Source organism: Nelusetta ayraudi, unplaced genomic scaffold (assembly GCF_046127955.1).
Source record: "Nelusetta ayraudi isolate G7.1 ecotype Tasmania unplaced genomic scaffold, CSIRO-AGI_Nayr_v1 ptg000016l, whole genome shotgun sequence".
In the NCBI taxonomy this organism is placed as follows: domain Eukaryota; kingdom Metazoa; phylum Chordata; class Actinopteri; order Tetraodontiformes; family Monacanthidae; genus Nelusetta; species Nelusetta ayraudi.
This window is the reverse complement of record NW_027466066.1, coordinates 1,564,307-1,586,095: the sequence shown is the minus strand read 5'-3', so window position 1 is coordinate 1,586,095 and position 21,789 is coordinate 1,564,307. Positions and strand designations below refer to the sequence as shown.

The following is a 21,789-nucleotide window of genomic DNA, read 5'->3' as shown; positions in this document are numbered from 1 at the left end:
AATTCAAGCCTAAGGTCTAAAAAAAAAAAAAAGGTCAAAACTGTTTTTCTCTCAAACTGAAGGCAACACTGTGCTTAACAGGGCATAAAATTGGGTTGCGGTTAGATATTAATTGTTACTCCTAGTAAGTGTGTACCGTGCATGATATGGGAGAACATTGCCAAACTGCCATCCTAAAGGAAGTGTGTACTGAGTACAAGCACGGGACACAGCTCCAGGCTTCTAGGCTGATGGACTACCAGGGGTTTCATTTGACAATTAAAAGTAGAAGCAGCTGCCTGTGGTAAAGTGAGTCAGGAAAATGAAAAATGGACTGGTTGAAAAGGACTCATCAAGTAATATGCAAGGCGCATGTGTGTCAATCTTAACTAAAAGATAAACCTCAGTGCCGTGTTGTGTAATGGGTCCAAAAGTGATGAGCGATCCAGTCGGTGTCGCACCGGCACGCCCCCGATGTGACAGCTGTGAAGGCGGGAATTTCGCGAAGAATGAATAATCACACAATGGTCTTTTTTTTTTCTGAGCACATGAGCTTCTTATATCCATACAAAAATAACTTCAGGTGGAAAGTTATCACATTCATTTCTTTCAACATTTCTTTTCATACAATGCGTTTATCAGTAACAGTTTTAAGTTTCTCTCTTCTTTTTTGGGGGGGAAAATAATTTAAGGTCATGATTGATCGAGGATTACTGAATAACATCGCCAGTGTGTTTCTACACGATTTTGACTAAGGGGGATAGAAAAGACAGGGAGAAACGTAGGAAAGGTTTAGGTGCCCCTCTGTAGGTTTCGACTCCAAAAAGTTTGCCGCGAGTGCGCTCGCGAGCGCAGAATGTTTTCCATTAATAGAACAGGTAGTGGGGGGGGTCACCGCAACCTCCTAACGTCACTAAGGAATGTTTTTGTTTCTGCCGAAAACAATGTTGGAAAGACACTTAATCGAGGAGTGAACAAGACATTTTGGTGCGTGTGTGTGTGTGTGTGTGTGTGCGTGTGTGTGTGTGTGTGTGTGTGTGTGTGTGTGTGTGTGTGTGTGTGTGTGTGTGTGTGTGCGTGTGTGTGTGTGTGTGTGTGCGTGTGGACGAGGACAGAGGTGACGGATATGTAGGCGTAGGCACAAGCACATAACTCACGCTATACCTCACACGTATGCATACAAAACGAACACGTAAAAACACACATTTCTTGGATGAAGAAACTGAAGAACACTGCATTGGTCCTGGAGGTCGCCACGTTCCGCTCAAAACCAGCCGCGGGAGGAAGCTCTGTCTCAAGCACACCTGCCACCTCGTCCACAGCGCGAAAAGTTAACCCACAGTAGTAACATTTTGGGATAAATAAATACGAAACAATACACAAATGGAACACCATCACCTTGTAGTCAGACAGCTACTTTTTTTTCCCCCTAGACCTGTAATGAGATTTTTTTTTTTTTTTTTCACAACAGACAAAACTCACTGATGCATCTTCTGTATGTCTCTTTATCACTTTTGTGATTCCAGTGTTTGTGGTTGGGTTAAATACAATTAAATATGGTTAAAGACAAGGCCATTTGACCTAATAAATGATATCAGACCTTTTACTATGAGAAATGTTCCCAAGACTGAGCCCTCTGTATGTGACTCTTGGCAGTATTTTACGCTCAGCCCACTTGTTTATTTGACATTAATTGGTGGCTACCGATTGTCTCTCGGGTTATTTAATGACAAGGAGAGTTACGTGCAGTCCTATTTGCTCCCCGACCCCACCCACCTCACCCCCACCTTTTTTTTTTTTGCCAACAAATGCACTTTGTATTCCAGTCTGATTGCGGCTGCCGTTGAATTAAGTCTTTCAGAAAACAAACTCGGGTTTTTCGGCCTCACAAGGACTTTCTTCTGTTTTGCCGCGAGTGCATTTCTCTCCGTTGATATCAAAGGTTTCCAGAAGAGTTTCGACATTGCACTTTTTTTTTTTCTCTCTCCACAGCTCTGCAGCGACGCAGCTTCACTTCCCCAAACAGGATCTGTGCTGGCGCACAGCTTTGTCAGTCTTCTTTTGTCAAGGTCCATCGCTCCTTAAAATCCATTGTCTTACTCTATCCGATCCAGCTGTAGTTACAGGTTTCACCACACGCTCATTAGTAGTGTTACAGGGGGAGGTCTCACAAGACGAGCAGGTTACTGACAGGTGAATACAAACTTAAATGGGGGGAGTCACTCCGCTTTGTTCCTGGATCCACCAAATGGTCGCATTGTGTGGCTGAAACACAGAAAAACGTATGGTGAACATTTTATGATGCAGTTGTGTTTATTTATACATGGATTAATGATCACTATCAATAAAGAAATAAAAGTATCACAAAAAACGATAACAATTTTGGAGAACTCACTGTTTTGGTTCTACATTAGCATCGCTCTCATGGCTGCTTTGCTAATCCGTTTGCGATTCTTCCTCATTCTTCTCCTCGGGCGGACTGGAAGTCTGGGGTTGACTGGAGGTGGGCGGGGCCGCGTGGTTGTCGACGTTGTTGCTGTCACACAAGTGATTACAAATGGTCACTAAAAATAACTTCTCTGCCCTCGTGTTGGGAGCATTGTCTTAAGCATTTGATCGAGCCTGTTACCTGGTGTTTGCGTCGTATGCAGATGATGGTACGGTTTACCATGCGGCTGACCTTCCACCTTCGTTTCCTGTTGCCGTTCCTCCTCCTCGTGCTTCATCTGCTGCTTTCTCAGTATCTCCTTTTCTTGGTCCAGCCTCTTGTGAAGGAGTAGAAGCTCCTCTGTCTCCTGCTCAGCCTTTTTCTGCTCCGCCTGCAACGACGTGGTCTCCTCCGGAGTCTCATTGTCCCTCCTCCTCCCCAGCTGTCGAGGCTCTGGGTTTGGCTCTTTGGTTGGTCTGAACATACTTCCAACTTGGTCTCCTGTTGCCTCAGCAGGTGACAAGTTGTACTGAGGGTTTTGTGTCACAGTTTGGAAGGAGCCACCCGTGTGGCTATTTGGAAATTTGGACTTGTCTTCTTGCTGCGATGGACTCTGCGTTGCCTCATCCGCCCTACCCTCAGTCCTGTTGAGCAGCAGCCCATCCCCACCTTCCTCCACCTTGTTCCCTGCATCCATGTCAACATTATCCGCGGAGGCAGCACCTGAGATCCCGCCATTCTTGTTCTCCAGGTTTTGGTCTTTAGTCCCAAGGGGTCCAGTGGAGTTATGGGCCCAGTGTGGAGTCAAAAGAAGAGTCTCTCCAGAGCGTGAAGCCTCCTCGCCGGCCAGGCTGTATCCTTCTGACTGAGAGAAGGTGTCTCCTCTGGGGTTCCAGTGGTGCTCCAGTAGATCCTCCGTGTGGGACCTCTGGTTCTGCTTCAGCTCATCCCACTGATGGAGTTCGTCCTTTGAGTGAACCTTGACCTTTGAACACAATGTTTTACACACGCCGTCTTGGATTAACTTTATAGTAATTATTTTTATTGTATGTATACATAACAAAGAATGCAAAAGATCCATATATAACACATATATAACACTCTGGAAAATCAAACAAAGCCACATCTGTTCCGAGAGGATTATTTCTGTCTGTCCTTTATGTTAAATACATAATTAAACAGCATTCACACTGTACCTGCTCATGGCCGTGTTCTTGGCTGAGGGTCTGGTTGCGATGTTGGTGGCCGTGATGTTTATGAGGTGACTTTTTCTTGGGCACAGGGGCACGTGGAGCCGCCTGACATCGGCACTCCACATGATCGACCACGGACACCACCACACTGGTGTAAGTGGCTTTTTTGTTGACGTACTCAATCTTCACAACCTGGAGAAGTCGGGAGCAAGACGGGCAGTCAGGGGAGAGTAACACAAACGCAAGAACCCCCGCCTGCGATCTCGCGGACGTAAATGTTTAGATGATCCTCTGTGTTCCCGTGTGTGTGTGTGTGTGTGTGTGTGTGTGTGTGTGTGTGTGTGTGTGTGTGTGTGGTCGGCTACCTGCAGGTATCTGGTGTGCGTGACAAAGGGCACGCACTGCAGGCTCTTGGCGTTGCAGCAACCAGAGCAACGTTGCACCTCCACGCAGGGCGGCCATAACAGGAAGTTGGCGTTGCTACGGTCCAGCATGGCCCTGGTGACCTCCACTACCTCTGTACGCACTTTGCACACAGCCTGCTGAGCTGGCTGGGCGTCTAGAGGGATGAAAAGCCAGCAAGGAATTAAAGACAGGATGTTCTTCTTGGCAAATTATGCAATGTTGATCACAACTGCTCACAAATTCAATGTCACTCTGCAAATTTTGAGAGTTAGGGTTGAGCATTCTCTCCTTAATTAAGACGAGATGGTTAAAAAAATGTATCTAATTATCCAAGTACTGAAATGTAGCATTCAATTTTTTCGGGTGACAAACTCACACCGTTTCAAATTAGACTGTTAATTACACTGCGGTTGTCCTTTACGCATGAACAGGAGAGAATGTTATTAGAAGGAACGTCGCAGAGGTTAAGTGGATAGCATAATGAACACAGTTTGGATGGAGATTTAGTAAAGGTCAGAAGTATCTATTTAATTTATCACAATGTCTCGTTCAGGCATCTGCTTTATATCGATAATGAAATAAAAGGTTATTCGGACAGACTTTAACGTCTCACTTGAGCCACACATGTCGCATTAATCATCCCCACAAAAGGCAGACTGAGCATGTCTGCAGTCCTCCTAATGAAGACAGATCGCTCTTTTCATTTATGAGAAAAACCAGCTCCGCCGGCCGGCACTCGAGCATATTTCAACTGTACTGTCGGATCAACATGCCAACCCTTTTTTTTTTCCCTTTCTTCATTTCTTCTTAACAAGAACACACGTATTAAATTTCTAACAGATTTTATATCAATGAGATTTACTGCTATGAAGTTGGGAACAAGAGGAGACCAGTGTGTCTGACAACACAGTGGAGAGCACTGAGGGCGGGGGGGGGCGTTTTCGCTCACCAAGGCTCCTTGGTAGTCGATGACCTCCGATGGCTGCAGGCCCGTCATCCTCATCTAAGACAATAAACAAGTACAGCATTGGACTTGTAATAAAGCGGCCTGTGATATCTGTGACTTTTTCAAAAAAAAAAATAAAAATTCCACCCTCTACTGTAGCAACAATAAGCGCAATTGACAGGATAAGACAAGAGTTGGAGAAACACAGAGGTAGTTGGGCTGGTTTGCACCCTAATCTCCCTCTTGTTTGTCTTGAATGGTTTTATTACACTGGCATTTGCTTATCACAGTTTGGGGAGCCACTCGCTTGGGTTGTGTTAGATTTCAGCTCGTTACGATTAACTACTGAGTGCATTACCATGTGTTTGTTTGTATATTTAACTTGAAATCCGCCACGTAGTTTCTATTTGTGTCGACGATTTGTTCCTTAGATTAGGAAATGAATGTGTCCAAAGGAGTAAAGTAAGCAAACCGACTTAGAAGCCTCATCATTCGGCCTATAAGTTGTCTATTTCACTACTACTCCCTGGGTGTGAGAAAGCCAAGATACTGCTAGACTGGCCTCAAGTCACACATAGTTGGGCAGACAAACATATGTGATGCGTTCAGTCTGAATATTTATTTACCCAGCATAACTACAATAAACTAATAAACCTTGTATTAGTTTGTAAAGCTGTAATTTAAAGTTAAATGTTGTCCATAAAATTGGAAAGTTGGACAAAGATGGTATAAGAATGTTTTAAAACGTGACAATGAAAAAAAGACTTAAAGGTGAATTGTGTGGATTTTTAGCAGCTAGTTTTGAGGGGTGGAAAAAAGTATTTGGTTAAAAGTAGATTCAGCAAAGAAATAACTGAAGACAAGACCGGAGAAACACAGATTCCGCTCCGGTGTTAGCTGTTATTTACCTACGGAGTCAGAGGGGAACAGCATCATCTGAAGTTCCTCCATGGAGGAGATGGGACTGTTTCTAACCAGCTCCACCAGAGCTGCAGGCAGAGGGTCCCCCTGAAACACACACACACACACACACACCCAACATATAAGATCAAAGCAACACATTTACACTGGGCCTATTTTCAAAGGGTATGGCGCGAGACACTGAAGCCGTTTCTCAGCCTTCAAACGGCTAAAAAAGAGCAGCTATTTGAAGATTTCCCACAGTGTGTCCCATTCTGCGCGAATCCAATAGTGGGAAGTGGCAGGGTCCCTGTAGACTGCCTTGGCAAGGTTTCACATGGTGGTATCCAAATGCAGAACAATTCTAGCACTCCATCAGTAGAACTACTTAGCAGGGAAAACCCAGTGGTGACGCCACTTTTGCTCCGAGCGGACCTTGTTGATTGTCGCAAAGCAATGAAATCAGAGCTGCTTCATCTAAAAATGCCGTGGATTTTCGTCAGCTTTTTCCCCTTTCCTTTTTTTTCATCTCACCACAGCGGATAGTGCTTCAAGTGGTAGCGACTCCACGGACTGACAACCTCCCCTCCCCTTCTGAGTCATTAAGGGGGTACAACAGCTTGGAGGGTGGAGGGGGGGGCGGGAGGTCAGTATTAACCAAAGCAGACACACAATGGTCACTAAGAGCAGGGTGAATGACTATTGGCGTTGTGTCTTGTCATCTGCTAACATTTAGGGGTCAGAGAAGTCAGGAAGGAGTCAGGAAGTGGGGGGTAGACGTGACACAGGGAGGAGAGGAGGCAGGCGCATAAAAAAAGCCAGGGATAATGGATGAATCAAAGACGCGCTGGAAGAAATGGGGAGGGTGGGGGGGGGGGGGGTCGGGACGCAAGTCCTTCGCCTAAGAACTCGGCGGTGGTTTCGCGACGAGGGGGCGATCCCAAAAAGCTAACCGATTTAACAGCCGCAATCACTGGCTTCATCGGAGATTCACACAATTGTCAAAGGAAAAGAATTGTGCGTATGTGTGCCTGCGTGAGTGCGTGTGAGAGTGTCGGGGGTTGGGGGGGGGGCTGTTTTCTATTCAGGTTTTGCGGAGGAGAAAATAGATCCTCACGGGAAACAGGTCCCAGGCCAAAGGAAGCAGCCGTCCCATGAACGAACGCGCGTTCCCATCCTGCCCGTTACAGTACGCAGTACGCTCTCGACTTTTTCCCCCATTGTTGGTCGGCCGCCGGAGAGTTTTAAGGCGGGGAGGGGGGGGGCACGGGGGAGGGGGGGAAATGCCTGCTGTATTACGCCGCCTGACGACTTCTCGTCGCAGATCCACCGATGCCCCCCAGAGGAGTCATCACGGCCGCTCTCTTCCCCTCTCGCCGACGGAACAAACCCGGGCTAATTATATCAGACGTTAATTATCGGATGTGGGCCTTTTGTCCGCGGCGGTAGCCACTGTCAGGACGATTTGTGTCGCAGGAAACGAAGGCGCAAACACGTCATCTCATGATAAATAAAACACCTGTGGATATATTCCGGGCGACCGAGCATGTTGGCGCTGTTCCGTGCATTTTCGCAATAGTCCCTTTCTCGCTGCGTGGGCTACGCGAACGTCACTTTGCCAATGTGGTGTGTCTTCGTGAACTCCCAAGATATAGGAGAGGCCCTGATTTTGCATTCTGCTCGCGTGTCACGCTTTTCAGACGGGGATACGTCACCGACGTCTCTCCCACTTTAATGATGCGCCCTCCAGCCAGGTGTTTGTGCCGCCCTCTGACGACATCGTGCCTTGGTCGGTGTCCAACAGTGCGGATGGTGCAACAAAACATCTGCTTTCCGCGAGAACCTTTGAACTGAGAGATCCTCGCAAGAGGTCTGCAAAATGAGGACCGAATGACGTGTTTTGAATATAGAGTTATTTGTCTGTCTGTCAGTCTGCTCCAGGACTCAGGGATGAAAAGTGAAGGAGTGAAAACAAGTACAGAACTGGATCGTTGCAAACATGCAAAATCATGAGCATTGAGTTAAGTGTGTCTGACTCAAAGAATACTGGCACACTTGAAGGCAATCCAGCCACAGCGAAGCTCCCAATCCCGAAGGTCTGCTGGACATACTGAGGAACTCCAGGTACGCGCAGGAGGAACGTTTAATCGTCCGTAATTAGAGAGGTTGCGTTCGCTGCCGGCAACAGAAGCCGCAGCCGTTGCCTTTGCCGTCACGGTGGTGCACGTGCGCGGTTTGGCATGTGGTCAGCGAACCTAAGCCCACACGTGCTGCAATGTGCCAGCCAAATTTGAGCGCACGTCGGGTTTCTCATCGCTGTAATCATCATCGCCGGTGACTTGAAGGAAAGTTGCCCGGAGCCAAATGAAAGGACGCCACGCTGAGGTCTCTTGTTAGTCAGCCACAGACGGGCTTTCACATTAAATCAACACCTCCCTTTCGAGGCCAGACAAGGTCGGAGATAATGTCTTTTTATGGTTTTCACGTCTTCACGTACAAAAGCCCCCCCTGCCCATCATGTCACAGTTGCTGTAGTATATAACCTTGGGATGAGACGAGGGGGAATTCCTGGCTGTGTACCTCAAAGCCCTTGGAAGTGCCTCCCTCTGAGAGACACAGCTTGTCCAAATTTGAGCGCTCTTTTATGCATGGCTCTTATAGAAGCCGTAAAACGGAACGAGATGTGAGGGCGAGAAATTTAGAGTTGCAAATCATAGCCGCGCCGAGCTTTAAATCAGCTCTCACGTGGAGCCATAATGGGAAACGAATGTCGATGAAATTGTACGGCTTCTGTCAATTACAGGTTGGCTGAGAACTGACTGTGATCTCCTTTTCCGATGAAAAGCCAAACAATTTTATGTGTGATTGCCTTCAAGACACGTCGAGTAACTTCAGAACACAATTTTCTCACTTGTCATTGGAGACAATGACAATAATTTAAAAAAAAATGAAACAACTAAGGCGTGTCGGAAAATGGGTTGTGCCGTCTTTGTTTCCCTGCTCGAATCTACACTTCCTACGCCTTGTTAATTGTGTGTATGTTTTGACCTCTCTCTGTCTCTCTCTCGTTTCTTAAACAACTGACCCGCACTCCAAGCTCGCAGAGGGGATGAATAGCGCGGGTCAGAAGCACAGATGAAATCTGCACAGAGGCAAACATACAGATTGTTCTCCCTCGACATGGGACATAATGTCGGTTATCCAGAGGCCTCACTTAACCTCGGCGAGACCCCTGGTTAAGTTTTGTCTTCCTGCTTGACCTCGGCAGACAGTTAGACTCTGCACATCAATCACGCGCCCGTGTTTGACTCGGGCCTCGCAGAAAGACCTGCTTTTCTACAGCAGACCCGGTGTTGAAGTCTATTATGAATACCAATGACTATGCAACAAAACCATTTCAAAGTGAGCACGACGTCTCACCCCACAAACACACACGTCTCGTGCTGTTCCATTTTTCATCTCATCCATGGAATTAGATTTTTTTTTTTTTTCATTCTCATTCCAGCAGACTTCCTTTTCAGCTGTGGCCTCTCGCGGCGCGGTGTTACACCATTACCCGGCTCGCTGACTGATACACGGCCCTGCCTTAACATCTGGATCAGCGTCCATGAAGGCACCACGTGAGCAAGCCAGCTGCGAGGGCGCACGCTCCTCTGTTCCCGGGCTCGTCGTGCAACAAGAGGACGACCCAGCGTGAGTCTCGCCTCTGGGCCAACATTCATATGCAATGGCAGGAATAGTAGTCGTTTCCCGAGAGGGTCTCGCCCATCCACACACCGCCGGAGCTACGCCATTGCAGGATCAGTCCCCTTGTGATGAGCAGCACATGACACCTCTGCAAGTGGCGCGGCCCCAGAAGAGAACAACACAACCAACGCTTGGCTGCTTTCTCATTCGTCTGTTTGACTCCCTTGTCAATGTCTTAAGCAGGGGTGGGCAAACTTTTTGACTGGTGGGCCACAGTGGGTTCTAGAATTTGACAGATGGGGCCGGAGCAGGAGCAGATGGACGGAATGTTCATGGGATATGTAGAAAACATGTGCGTTAATGTCAACTGAAAATGGCCAACAACAAAATATGTGTCTGTGAAGCCTCACGGTATTTAGCTCTCTATTGAAATGACTCTTGAAAAACTGATCAAATGGATGAAATGCAGCTTTTTTTATGACTTACTTTTTATCAATACAATGACTACAAGTTCTGCGGGCTGGATTAAAAAGCTTAACGGGCCACATATGGCCCCCAGGCCATAGTGGCCCATGCCTGGTCTACAGCATGCACACACCAGCAAGCTAGCTAGCTTCTTCAAGCTAAGGGAGAGGTGGAGATGCTGGTGAGGCCTGCTCTCCTGAGAAGGTGCCGGGCAGGCAACCAATGAGTCGTCACAAATCACGCGCCAGGCCAGAAAGCGGTGACGTCACTGTGCCAGTGGCAGCGGCCTATTAGCAGTCAATGAAATGTGGGAATAATAAGATTGGAACTTTAAGACTTCAGGTGGAAAAAAAAACACCCACACACACTCACAGTGGCGCTTTAAAGTGGGCTGACGGAGCAGGTGCACTAACTCCATAAAAATAAACGGCAGTGTTTACCCAATGCTCTCGTGAGTTAATATGGGAGTTAACCCGCTTTGAAGTAGGTGCCACAGCCCCGCGGAGGGACTAAACTAAACCGAGCCCACGTTTATTTAGCGCGGCATACTTTTTATGGGAGCACCATGAAGCTGTCAGTGCACGTGTACGATTAAAAAAAAAAAAGCCAATAAAACGCTTGAGTTGTTGTTATGACAAAAGGGCAAATAGAAAAAAAAAGTGGGGGAGTAATGTCAACTAAAGAATTGTATACTAGATAGATCCTTTATATCTCCAGGAGAAATGTACGTTTACAGCAGCTTGAAAAGGGAACTAGTGTAAAAAATAAAAGGCATGCAATGTTCTCAACTATAGTATAAAATCAGAGCATAAAATAAAATAAAATCTGATGCTTCATTGCTTCATATATATATATATATATATTTACATACATACATACATACATACATACATACATACATATACACATATATATATACATATATATATATATATATATATATATATATATATATATATATATATATATATATATATATATACATACATATACATACATACATACATATACACATATATATGTATATATATATATATATATATATATATATATATATATATATATATATATATATATATATATATATATATAAAGAATGTGTGTGATAAAGTGCGTGGTGTGTGTCACCCCAGGTGCGTGGTGTGAGTGTGAGTGTGCGTACAGCGAGTAGTTTGAAGACGTACCTCGGCGACGCCAGAGCGCAGACACGCGGCCAGCAGCGCGAGCAGCAGCAGCTGTACCCACGAGCTCATGTTGCAGCCCAGCCTCGAGCCTCCGCGACGGACCGGGCATTTATGGCGGCGCGAGAGTCCCTCTCTGCTCAGCACTGCGCGCGAGGGGACAGCGGCTCGACGTGCGGGGCTGCGCGTACCTCGACGCTCCCCTCCCAGCGCTCGCGCTCCGGTATCCGTAGAAGAAGAATGAGAAGAAGGAGGAGGAGGAGGAGGAGGAGGAGGAGGAGGAGAGAAAAAAAAAAGCAGAAGAAGCGGCGCGAGGCAAAGCCCCCGGTCACGGGGAAAACAACAAAAAAAGAAGAAGTTGAAAAATAAAACAATCCCCGATGAAACGGAAGAGTGGTTAACTCCAAGTTTTAATTCGAGCCCTCGTCGCTCTTGCCGTCGGTGGATACGAAGATCCCTACGATGCAAATAAATGTTCAAGTGACACTTCCACCATAATATGATCTCATTAAATATATAATCCAGAAGAGTTGACAAGTTAAAGTCCCAAGCAGTCGCGATGCTCTTTTTCTTTTCTTTTTCTCTTCTCTTCTTCTTCTTCTTCTTCTTCTTCTTCTTTTTTATTTTATTTTTTTATCGCAGCAGGAGGAGTCCAGGATTTATAACCGTGATTCGTAAATTCCAACGCCAAAAAAAAATTAGAAGTGTGTCGCCGAAGTAGAACGAGAAAAAAATGAACGTCGCACGGTGAGCTCCGTCTGCGCTGCGCTCCTTCCAAGGAGTCTTATCAACAAGAGAAGCTGTGCGCCTCGGCCCCCTGGACCTGCCTGATTACGCAGCTCCGCTGCTGCTGCTGCTGCTGCTGCCGCTGCCGCTGGTGGTGTTGATGTTTGGTGCCTGCGTGCAGCAGAAGGAGGAGGGGAGGGGAGACGCAGGGGGCGAGAAGGCAGATTTCCAGGAGCCTGCGCCGCTCCGGTCCCCCCCCCCCTCTAGTCTGCAGTGTAAAGTCTCTCTCTCCCGCCCCCTGCCTGTGGAATGGGCGATGATCGCCCGACTACACAAAAGCTTCACAGCAAGCCACTCAATATCCCCCCCCCCCCACACACACACACACACAACCCAACCACCCTCTCCCCACCACCAGTCGTGAATCATTTATGCAGACGTCCCCGAATCTGAGCCAAGTCCTGTGGGCTTGTCTGATCCTCTTTTTTTTTTTTTTTTTTTTTTTTTTTGAGCCACATAATTCAGAATTTAACACAGCAGCATCACGAGGATGTTATTGTCTCAGACAAGAATAATTTTCTTTTTTGTTCTGAAATGTGAGTGATTGAGGAAGTTTGCGTTCAGTTATCTCCTTAATTAAAAATTTCACACAAAAAAAAGAAAAGAAAGAAAAACAGGTGGGGACGTTCTAATCTAAATGGCAGTCAAAGATTACTATCTAGAGTTTCATGGGAAACAAATTCTAACCAATGGACACTTGCTGTAACATACATTACAGAGCGTAACATTTTTCCACTCTGCTGTCGTCATGGAAGTGTCCAGAAAATACACCGGCCCCTCCACCTGATTTGAAACACAGACATTACCGCTATGTTTTAGGCAAAATACAACTTCTAGACAGGGCGTTTATGTGGCTATTGTGAGTCAGGTAGCGTGGAAACTAACTTGCAATAATCACAAGAGCTAACTTGAGCGTGACTTATTGCCCAGAGGCTACAGTTGATATTTCGGCTCGGAAAAAAAAAAAGGTTTAAAAATAGGGTTAGTGTTTCTGTTATGAGAGAATCGAACCGTGTGAACCATGATGTTTATGTTTACATTAAAAGATGTTGCTAGGATCCGTCGGCTTTACGGCGAGCAAATGTGTGGAACCTCAGTTTTTGATCCCTTCATAAATTAGTTGGTAATTGTGTTTATTTTGTTTTGTTTTACTTCTATCTACTGGTTTTTTGTTTTGTTTTGTTTTGTTTTTTAAAGGGGGCATGTTTTCTGCATATTGTTTGCATGAGTTTAAATAAAGCACAAACTTTTCAGTTGTCAAAAATGATGAACTGTACTTTTTCAGACAGACTGTGATGGACTAAAATTACGATGGGTTTAACTGTTATTAATTTTTTTATCAGTATGTGCAGCACAGCCAAGGCCCTTGATTACATTTACTATGTATGATGTATTTCTCAGCTGTTTTTGATGTGAAAAACGTGACTTAACACAATAATCTTTTAATTATCTGAGCACATCAAATGCCATTTAATGAAATTGTATTTAAAAATGATGTGCTGCCACTAACCTGGGAACAGGGGAACAGGGAGATAACAGTGCCATTTATGACATCATGAAAGGCTCATTTCCATAACAAAAGGTTTCATCAGTCACTTTCTGAAAAGTGGAGCAAGCTAATGGGATGGCATTTTGTCCACTGACTGTCTACAAGCGGATGTTGTTGTTCGAAAACTGCAACAAAAGCACATTTCCACACTTCAGCGCAGGCCTGAAATGCTCGTGCATTTCAGGCCTGCGCTGTTGTTCTTTGAGCTAAAACAAGCTGCTAGCCGAGCCGAGCCGAGCCGTGCCAACGCTCCGGGGTCGTGACTAATCTACAACTCCGAACCCGACCTATTGCATAACAGACCTTTACGTGGTGACTACTGCCGGAGAGGTCACGCTGATGTCGGACTCCTCTCGTTGGCGCAGCATCACTGCTAGCTTGGCTATCAGAGGTGTTTCTAAATATCACGGGGGCTATTTTCAGAATTAGTGACCTTTAATGGCCGCTAATGCTTGAGGAACAGTTATTTTTTTAATTAACAATACCCTGACGGACCTGGGCAACGTGTAATGATACATGACGGGGAAAGGAGGGAGAGCGAGAAAAGCTTATCGGCTACTTGGCTATTGAAAAGGTGAAGCATGTTAGCGTAAAAGATCAGAAAGGCTCCTTAGATTCTGCTTTAGCTCTTTTTCCCCCTCCCTCCCTTGCTGCTTGAGCACAGGGCAGACTGATCCCGACAGTTTGCGCCAACACCACCGTATTGTAGTCGCGAACAATGTCCCGCGCTTAGTCTTTTCTTCCAGTTCAATCACGGCCCTGTGAATAATAGGATGCCATTGTTTTTCTAACAAGAGTCTATGGAGGAAACAGCATGAGCTATGGTGCTATATTTACACTCTGTTTCATATTCGCACGTTGGGCCCAAGGCCGCTGGAGGTACGTGGCTCACAATTGTGACTTGGTGTCGCGGCACTGAGGAAATGGTGGCGATGCAGCGCGAAGTGGTCGCACTAATCATTTGGAGTAATTGTGTGCGTGAAGCTCTGGACTCTGATTTTGTTTTGTTGTAAAACCTCTAAAAGGTCCCCCCCCAAAACAATAAAAAAGCTAAGACTGCGCGGCACCTGGATTCCTAACGCGCTCATCAATCTCGGCCACTCCCAATCAAAAGCCTTTTAGGTCGGCCTGAGGGTTCCGCCACCAATCACCTTGCTTTTGGTTTGTGACAAAACCAGGAAGAGATTGCGCCAAGCTGCCCTCAGAAGCCTCAGAAGAAGAAGAAGAAATGCAGGAAATGACCACAAGCCTGATTGGAGATTAGCCTGGGTGCCGCAGCAGCTGCTGTTTTATCAGCATTTTCTCTCTTCTTTTTTTTTTTTGCCATTTTATTATCAAACGAAGAGCAAAAGTGGCACTTTGGGGATTAAAGGAATTGTTTTACTCTGGTCCATCTGTGAGAAGAGCTTCGATGTAAACACCACAGCGCTGTTGACCTTGGAGCTTGGAGTACAAACGGCAGTTTAACATCTCACCAACAGTCGGTACCTGACTCAACTGACATATAAAAGTGTTGAATGGTTCGCTTTAAAGATTACAACCGGCGGACTCCTCCTCAACCGTCTTTCAAGGTCTGCCTCCTTATTCCAAATGTTTTCTAGCGCCTCTGTAGTGTAGCAGCTAGCTCGGACTAGGATGATGTATAAAATAGCTCCGGTTCATCCGAGGAGGGGATTTTCCCAGCCGGGACCTGCAGTCACATCGCACTCAATAGCAAATTCTCTCCGTCTTCCGTCGGCCTTTTCCTACCACCACTCCCTCCTCGCTCACACACCTGCGCCTGCCGCATTTGAACGCAATCTCGCCGGGGATGGGCCATCAATCATTTCCTGCAGGGGCGACAACTTAATAGGAGACGTCCATAAAAAAATACGACATAAAGGACAGCGTGCAAAACTTTGCACCAACGAAAACTTTTGCATGCGTAGTGGCGAGCGCGTGCTTTAGCGCGCATGCAGAAACGATCTTAAGGATGCACATTGGGAGAACCCTTTCGAATATGGTCTCCCTTAAACAGGCGCACGCACGCACGCACGAACGTACGCACGCACACACAAGCGCGGGCTCGCCGTCCAGAGCCGGCCAGCGATTTTCGCCATGACCGCAAGCACAGAGGGCCCTCTATGCCTAACAATCGAGTGAGAAATGACAGCACTCGCTCAAATATTTCTGTGCTTTTCAGAAGATCCGGAGAAGGTCAGCGCACCCTGAACTAATCTCCCGCCGAACAATGATGGCATTTGGTTTCGTGCGTTCTTCCGGCGAGGGCCCGACATCTCCAGCGGTTAATTTGACGCAGCGACGGCATAGTTGGGCCCACGGGCCGCGCGGGCGCCTTCTTTCCGGAGGAAAAACGCCAACCGGCGGTATTTGCCTTTGGACAAAAGGCGGCGACACCGAGGTGTGCCCTCGACGGTTAAAAAAAAAGAAAAGGGGGAGGCGGTTTGACCTCTGATTGGTTGCGGGGATAAGGCTTTCTTCAGCGCGTGTCTGCGAGATAATGGGGGATCATGTGGACCGAATGGACTAATGGGAAGTAATTAGCTGGACCCCGCGGCCTCGAGGTCGACCGCTCTGCCATGCCTCTCAGGTTTCCACATGAGCAATGCGCTGGAACCGGCCGTAAGGCGAGCAACCGTAAGTAAAGGAGGTTGGTTTGAACTTTTATCCAGCGCCTTTGTAATTCGGATCACGTTCACCGAATGCGCTGGATTTCAGATGCGCCGAATGCGGAGTTTTTCCGTTGCAGTTTTGCATCTTCGCGTCTGAGTTGCGCGTGGCCCCGGCCATTGGAGAAAAGGCCTCCTGTCAGCAGCAGCGACAGCAGCAGCTGACAAATGGTGTTCGAGGAGAGAGGCAGAGAAAGACTGACAGTGAAGAATTGTTGGAATGCACTTCATCCAACAAGACGAGGCCGAGGGGGAGCTACGCGACATACAGAAAGAGAGGCGCAGGCCTGAAGCCAGACCAGCAGGGGGCGAGATGCTCGGTTTTTATTCAGTTTTAGTGATGTATTTATTCTTATTTCACGTGAAATGATCCAGTTGGTGCAAACCTGATGCACGGCAACCTATCAGGCATCGTCCTGAGGTCATAGATGCTCTGACGCCTCTCGCAGCTGCTTCTGTCCAAGGTTGCAGCCTGCAAACTAATGGCAGGATGTACTTTAGGTCGCTGCTGTGCAACACATCTCATCCTGATCAATACAATGAAAATGTTTTGTGTCCACACGTGTACACATACACATGCAACGCATTTGAGTGCGCCCCCGAAAACATAAACACTAAACCATTAACCCGTACTGCCATGTGCTCCACTTAAGAGCGTCATACTTAATAATGCACCTGCATTAGCAGCATTCTCATCAATTTGTATGTTAATTTTATTCTCTATATATTCACTGCATTAAAAAAAAAAAATCTTCCATCCTAGTCAGCTTTTTTTTTTTTTCACCCTATGGCGAACATTTTGTTGTTTAACCAAGGTGTTCACCATTTGTCAGCGTTTTTTTTTTTTTTTTTTTTTCTTCCCCCAAACTGCACTGACCTTCTGTTGGGCAGCTATTCCGCTGATACCAGCTGACACCAGCTGATCCAATGAGGACGGACGACACTGCGCTGCTGGGTATAAACACGTCCATGGGGAATGTCTGGTTTTCCTCCGCTCCAAAAAAGTTGTATCTGTCCCTGTGTGTGTGTCTCTCTCACCATGTTTCAGCTATGCTGTAATGTACTGTGTAGATGCAGCTTGACTTTGACTTATTTTTTTCCCCACTGAAAATGGCAACATTTAAATTAAATCCAACAAAGTGCTGCTGCACTGCAACTGGAGACTTAGATGAGGGTCTTGCCAATGGTTAAAAAAAATGTTGGATGTGTACCTTTGTTTAAAAAAAGAGCAAAATAATCAGATTAAAGTTAGCATTTTGCATTCTTAGCAGCCAGGAAGTTGTAAGCTAGAGGCGAAAAGCTAACTGTGTGGTCCCGCAGATTCATCTCGTAAGAGAAAAGTCACAGTAGGGACAGAGACGGGCGGTGGGACGACAAGATTGAGGGCATGTTTGTAGCTGGCGGTCTAAAAATGCTTCCATAAACCTTTTCTGCAAAAGTGGCTCAGGCCTCCTCCCAGCCGTTCCTGTTTACAGGCTGGCTTCCTGATGACGCCGCGCTGAGTGAGTCGCTGCCCGTCATCTGCTGTCCCTCTCAGAAATTGAAACACGTCCGCTGCGCGTTCGCTTCGGGAGCTGGAATATGCGAGGAGGAGGAAGAGGAGAAAGAGGAGGAAGGAGGAGAAGGGGAGCATCTGAAAAACGTCCCTTGAGATGAAATCTTTGAGAGCCAAAGCAAAACAGTATGATGACCTTTCGAGGCTCCTTAACACAGATGAATTGTGTCACCCGTGTCACTGGGCTGTCCTGTCACGCTCACATCCTGAACATGACATTGTTCTTTTCTGGAACAGACAGGATGATCCTGACGACCCCGCAGTCGTGGTATGACTCAAAATACCATAGAGGTAGAAAAAAAAAATTGAAGCTAAAGGTCAATCGTGTAAAATGACAAAAACAAACGAAACAGGGTATCCTATCCTATCCTATCCTATCCTTTCCTATCCTGCAAGCGCAAGTATTAAGTAAGCAATAGTATGAGTAAGTAATGATTAGAATAACACACTTGTCTTATATATATATTTGCAAATTTTACACTTCTCCACATTTTGTCCATCTCCGACACCAGTGTGCGAGAAATAACCGTCAATATTTGGGGGTGTCCCTAACATACTGATTGTCACTCAATCTAAAGGTCTTTAACATGCAGGATAAGCATGCCTACTTACTACTACTTACTATATTTTGTGGATGCAAGTTTGTAGCTTCTTTGCATCAGAGCTGCTAACATCACCTTTCATTCATTCTTCTGCAAGGTGTAAACCCAGTGCCTTTTTCCTTTGGTGAATATAAAAAATAAAATAATATAAAAAATAAAATAAAATATATATACATATATATATATATATATATATATATATATATATATATATATATATATGTATATATATATATATATTAGACCGATAGATCTTTATTATTATTTATTTTAGTGACCATGAGTGACCATGATGTGTATATATAGAGTATATAGATATATTTTTTTAGCTTTTTGCTTTGAGGCTTTCACGTTTTCGTGCCGTAGCTGTGCCTTGCATGTGCACCAAAACAAACCGGGTCCCTGCACTTCCTCAGCCGCCCATAGCGCAGCAGCTGAACCTCCGCTGAGGAAGAGAAGATAAAAGGGGGCCGTCACTATTTTTCAGACAGCGTCTGGTGACAAAATAAGCACGAGCGATGGGGACGTCCCTCCTGGTATTTTTTCCGTGTTGTTTCGTTTTCCCGTAAACTACAATTTTAGGCTACCCACTTTCGCAACCGCCGTATCATTAGCGACGAGCGGTGTCGTCCCTATTTGTTTTCTTATAGACACAGCGTCGGGAGGGAGGCCAAACGGCTCCAGCGGCAAGGGAGGAAGCGGAGATCCGCGCGCATTAACACGAACACCTGGCCGGTGAACAGGCAGCAGGGGAGCAACGCACACAGAGGGCGCGTGACATCACTTTCTGCCGTAGCTGCCGTGACGTTCTCCGCGTAGCAGCCTTTTGTTTTGTTTTGTTTTTTTGCTACATTTCTGCGGATCTATTGTGCCGAACTATGCATGATGCTGATTATAGCTTCTTGTCTGTCTCGTAAATATGCACCTTAGATGGCAGAACGTGTTTTGTAATCAACCCTGGACTCTGTATTTCCCAACCAACGCCTGATGTGAAGGTCACAAGGTCACGAAATTGAACCCTCAAAACAGGGGTGTGATTTAAACACGTGCTGAATCATAGTCATTTATGTACACTTTTCAAATGTTGACATATAGATAGATAGATAGATAGATAGATAGATAGATAGATAGATAGATAGATAGATTTTCTTGATCCCAAATTGGGGAAATTCCGTTGTTGCAAGGAGTCTCAAGTGAATTCAGATAGATCAAAAGAACATGAGCAAGAAATGTATGCAATGCAAAACATAACTGAATCAATTACAAGACAGACCCAGAACCATTAGTATTCTGAACAGAATTCATCATCTTCTATTCCCCTTTTCACCGCGAGACCACCCAACATGTTCAACACATCCCTACGGCAGGCCCCCACCTCCCCCACCCCCCCCCCTTCCCCCTCATGGATTCATTTACTCATCAATAATTCAAATCTGACGGCAGACGCACTGACGTTCCCCCCCGGATCAAAGGACCCGGCTTGATTCATCAAACGGCTCTCGTCAGCCCGCTGGCAGATGCAGGCTAGTCGTTAATACGCCAGCACCTGTTCCCAGTCCGCCGCCTCAAAGCCTCCGTCGGGTCTATTAGGGAGGGTCGAGGGGCGTTGGAAACGACCGGCGAACAGGTTTCTCGCCCCCGCCCTCTCGCGCAGAAGGTCAGGAGGCGTCAGGTAACGGCCGCGACACGCCCCGCGGGGGGACCTTTGTAATTTCGGTGGCTCCTCTCCCTTTGTTGTCTTGCCATACAGCTGCTCGCCGAAAGTCAAAAAAAAAAAAAAATCTTCAGAGTGCCATAAATTACAGAGACGTCAAATCCTCGGTGCAACATTCTTCCCTCTCTCTGTCTCTCTCTGCACACCTGCATTCACGGCCACGTATGTCGTGCACGCGCGTCCGCGCACGCACGCACGCCCGCCCGCCCGCCCCGCGCGGCGCTTTTCACGCGCACACGCACGCTCGGTAGGAAGTTTTAATGCTTTGATTCGGAGGCGAGGGAGCCTGTAATCAAAGCGAACAATCGGACAGGCCCGGGCAGAGCGGAGACGCGGGGGGAACGCTCGGCGAATACCAGGGCGCATCTGAAAATGTTTTAAATATCTCCCGCCGTACCTGGTAATTACCTCATGGAGGCAATTACTTATCCATTGGATTTGGCGATGGGGAGGGAAGCAGGGAGAAGCGAAACCGTGTTTCTATTTAGGTGTGGTGTTGGTGGGTGGTGCGGGGCGCTTGGGGTAGCCGTTAGCTTAGCCAGCAAAGGGAAGAAAAGTCACGCACGGCCAAATTTAGCCAGACTGTAAAAATGACGGCGATGAATGAATGCATTTAATGGCGAAGGAAATGATTTTATGACTCTGAAAACTGTCAAAATGATGAATGAACGAAACGTACGTGCCGCTCCTGTGATCCGAGCAGGTAGGGACTTTTTGAATACGGGAGCACGCACACACACACACATGCACACATACACAAGAAAAGGGCTTTTGACAAGGGGAGGGGAGGAAATGAGAGGAGTGGCGCTAAATGAGAGGGTGAGAGCGAGCGTTAAAGAGCCAGGGAGAGTGGAAACGGGGAAATCCAGGCTTTACCTCCCAGAAGATGGGGAAGGAGGGAGGGCGAGGAGAAGGAGGGATGGGGGGGTTGGGGGGGGGGGGGGTGGCAGGAGGCGAGTCTCGGCTGCCGACGGGGGTCGCCGGGTACAAAAGCGCCTCGGCGTCTGCTCCGGCCATCATTTCCATCCCTCCCTCCCTCCCTCCCTCCCCCTCCTCCTCCTCCTACGCCGCTCCACAATGAAAATTGTGTCCGAAAACAATGCCATCTGCAGAGACGCAGTGGGAAGAAAACTCTGCCGAGCGGCCCCGGGCTCAGCTGCGCGCGGAGGCCAGACAAACTGTGTCAAGGACTGTGGTGTCTGGGACGGATGCGAGTTCCTCCTTCGAGGCCACGGCGACCCGACGGGCGCAGCGGCGGCGTGAATAAAAAAAAAAAAAAAAAAAAAAAAGGTCCCGGCGAGCGTGGAATTCGGAGGAGTCGAAGGCCGAATCAGTGAATGAAAGTTACCGGAGCAAAGAGGCCACTGCAGGCTGAGGGTCCAGGCTTTGTTCACTGACTGGCTGCGTGTCTCAGAGGTGTAATTCATTGCTCTTGAACAGAACCCCGTAGCGGTTCTGAAAAAACGAAGCAGAAAGAGAAGGGGTTGAACAGCCTGAATCTTGGCTAATTTAGGTTGGAATTTATCAAGATCCTGCCAGTATATGGAACTGACATCAAAACCACTGTTGCAAATGCAGTCGAGACAAACTCAAGCAAGAATCCTTCGTTTGCAGGGGAAACAGTCGGAAGTAGCGGCACGGTGGTGCAGTGGTTAGCACTGCCACTTAACAGCAAGAAGGTTGCGGGTTCGATCCCGGGCCCTGGGGGCCTTTCTGTGTGGAGTTTGCAT

The 21,789-nt window shown here is 46.9% G+C and overlaps 1 protein-coding gene across 3 annotated transcripts; it reads right to left on the bottom strand.

The window, feature by feature from the left end:
• Positions 1-656: 656 nt before the first annotated feature.
• On the bottom strand, positions 657-12,047 carry pdgfbb (platelet-derived growth factor beta polypeptide b). Of its 3 annotated transcripts, XM_076023757.1 has the most exons (8): positions 11,188-12,046; positions 5,860-5,959; positions 4,955-5,008; positions 3,966-4,159; positions 3,604-3,792; positions 2,609-3,392; positions 2,375-2,515; positions 657-2,244 (listed from the first exon to the last, which is right to left on the bottom strand). In XM_076023757.1, the coding sequence occupies exons 1-7, from the start codon at positions 11,254-11,256 to the stop codon at positions 2,385-2,387; spliced, it is 1,521 nt and encodes a 506-aa protein (XP_075879872.1). In that variant the 5' UTR covers positions 11,257-12,046; the 3' UTR covers positions 657-2,244; positions 2,375-2,384. The 3 variants fall into 3 exon arrangements, with proteins under 3 accessions (XP_075879872.1, XP_075879874.1, XP_075879875.1); XM_076023759.1 differs by lacking the exon at positions 4,955-5,008 and having other exon boundaries at positions 11,188-12,047; XM_076023760.1 differs by lacking the exon at positions 11,188-12,046 and having other exon boundaries at positions 5,864-5,936.
• Between the last annotated feature and the right edge of the window lie 9,742 nt (positions 12,048-21,789).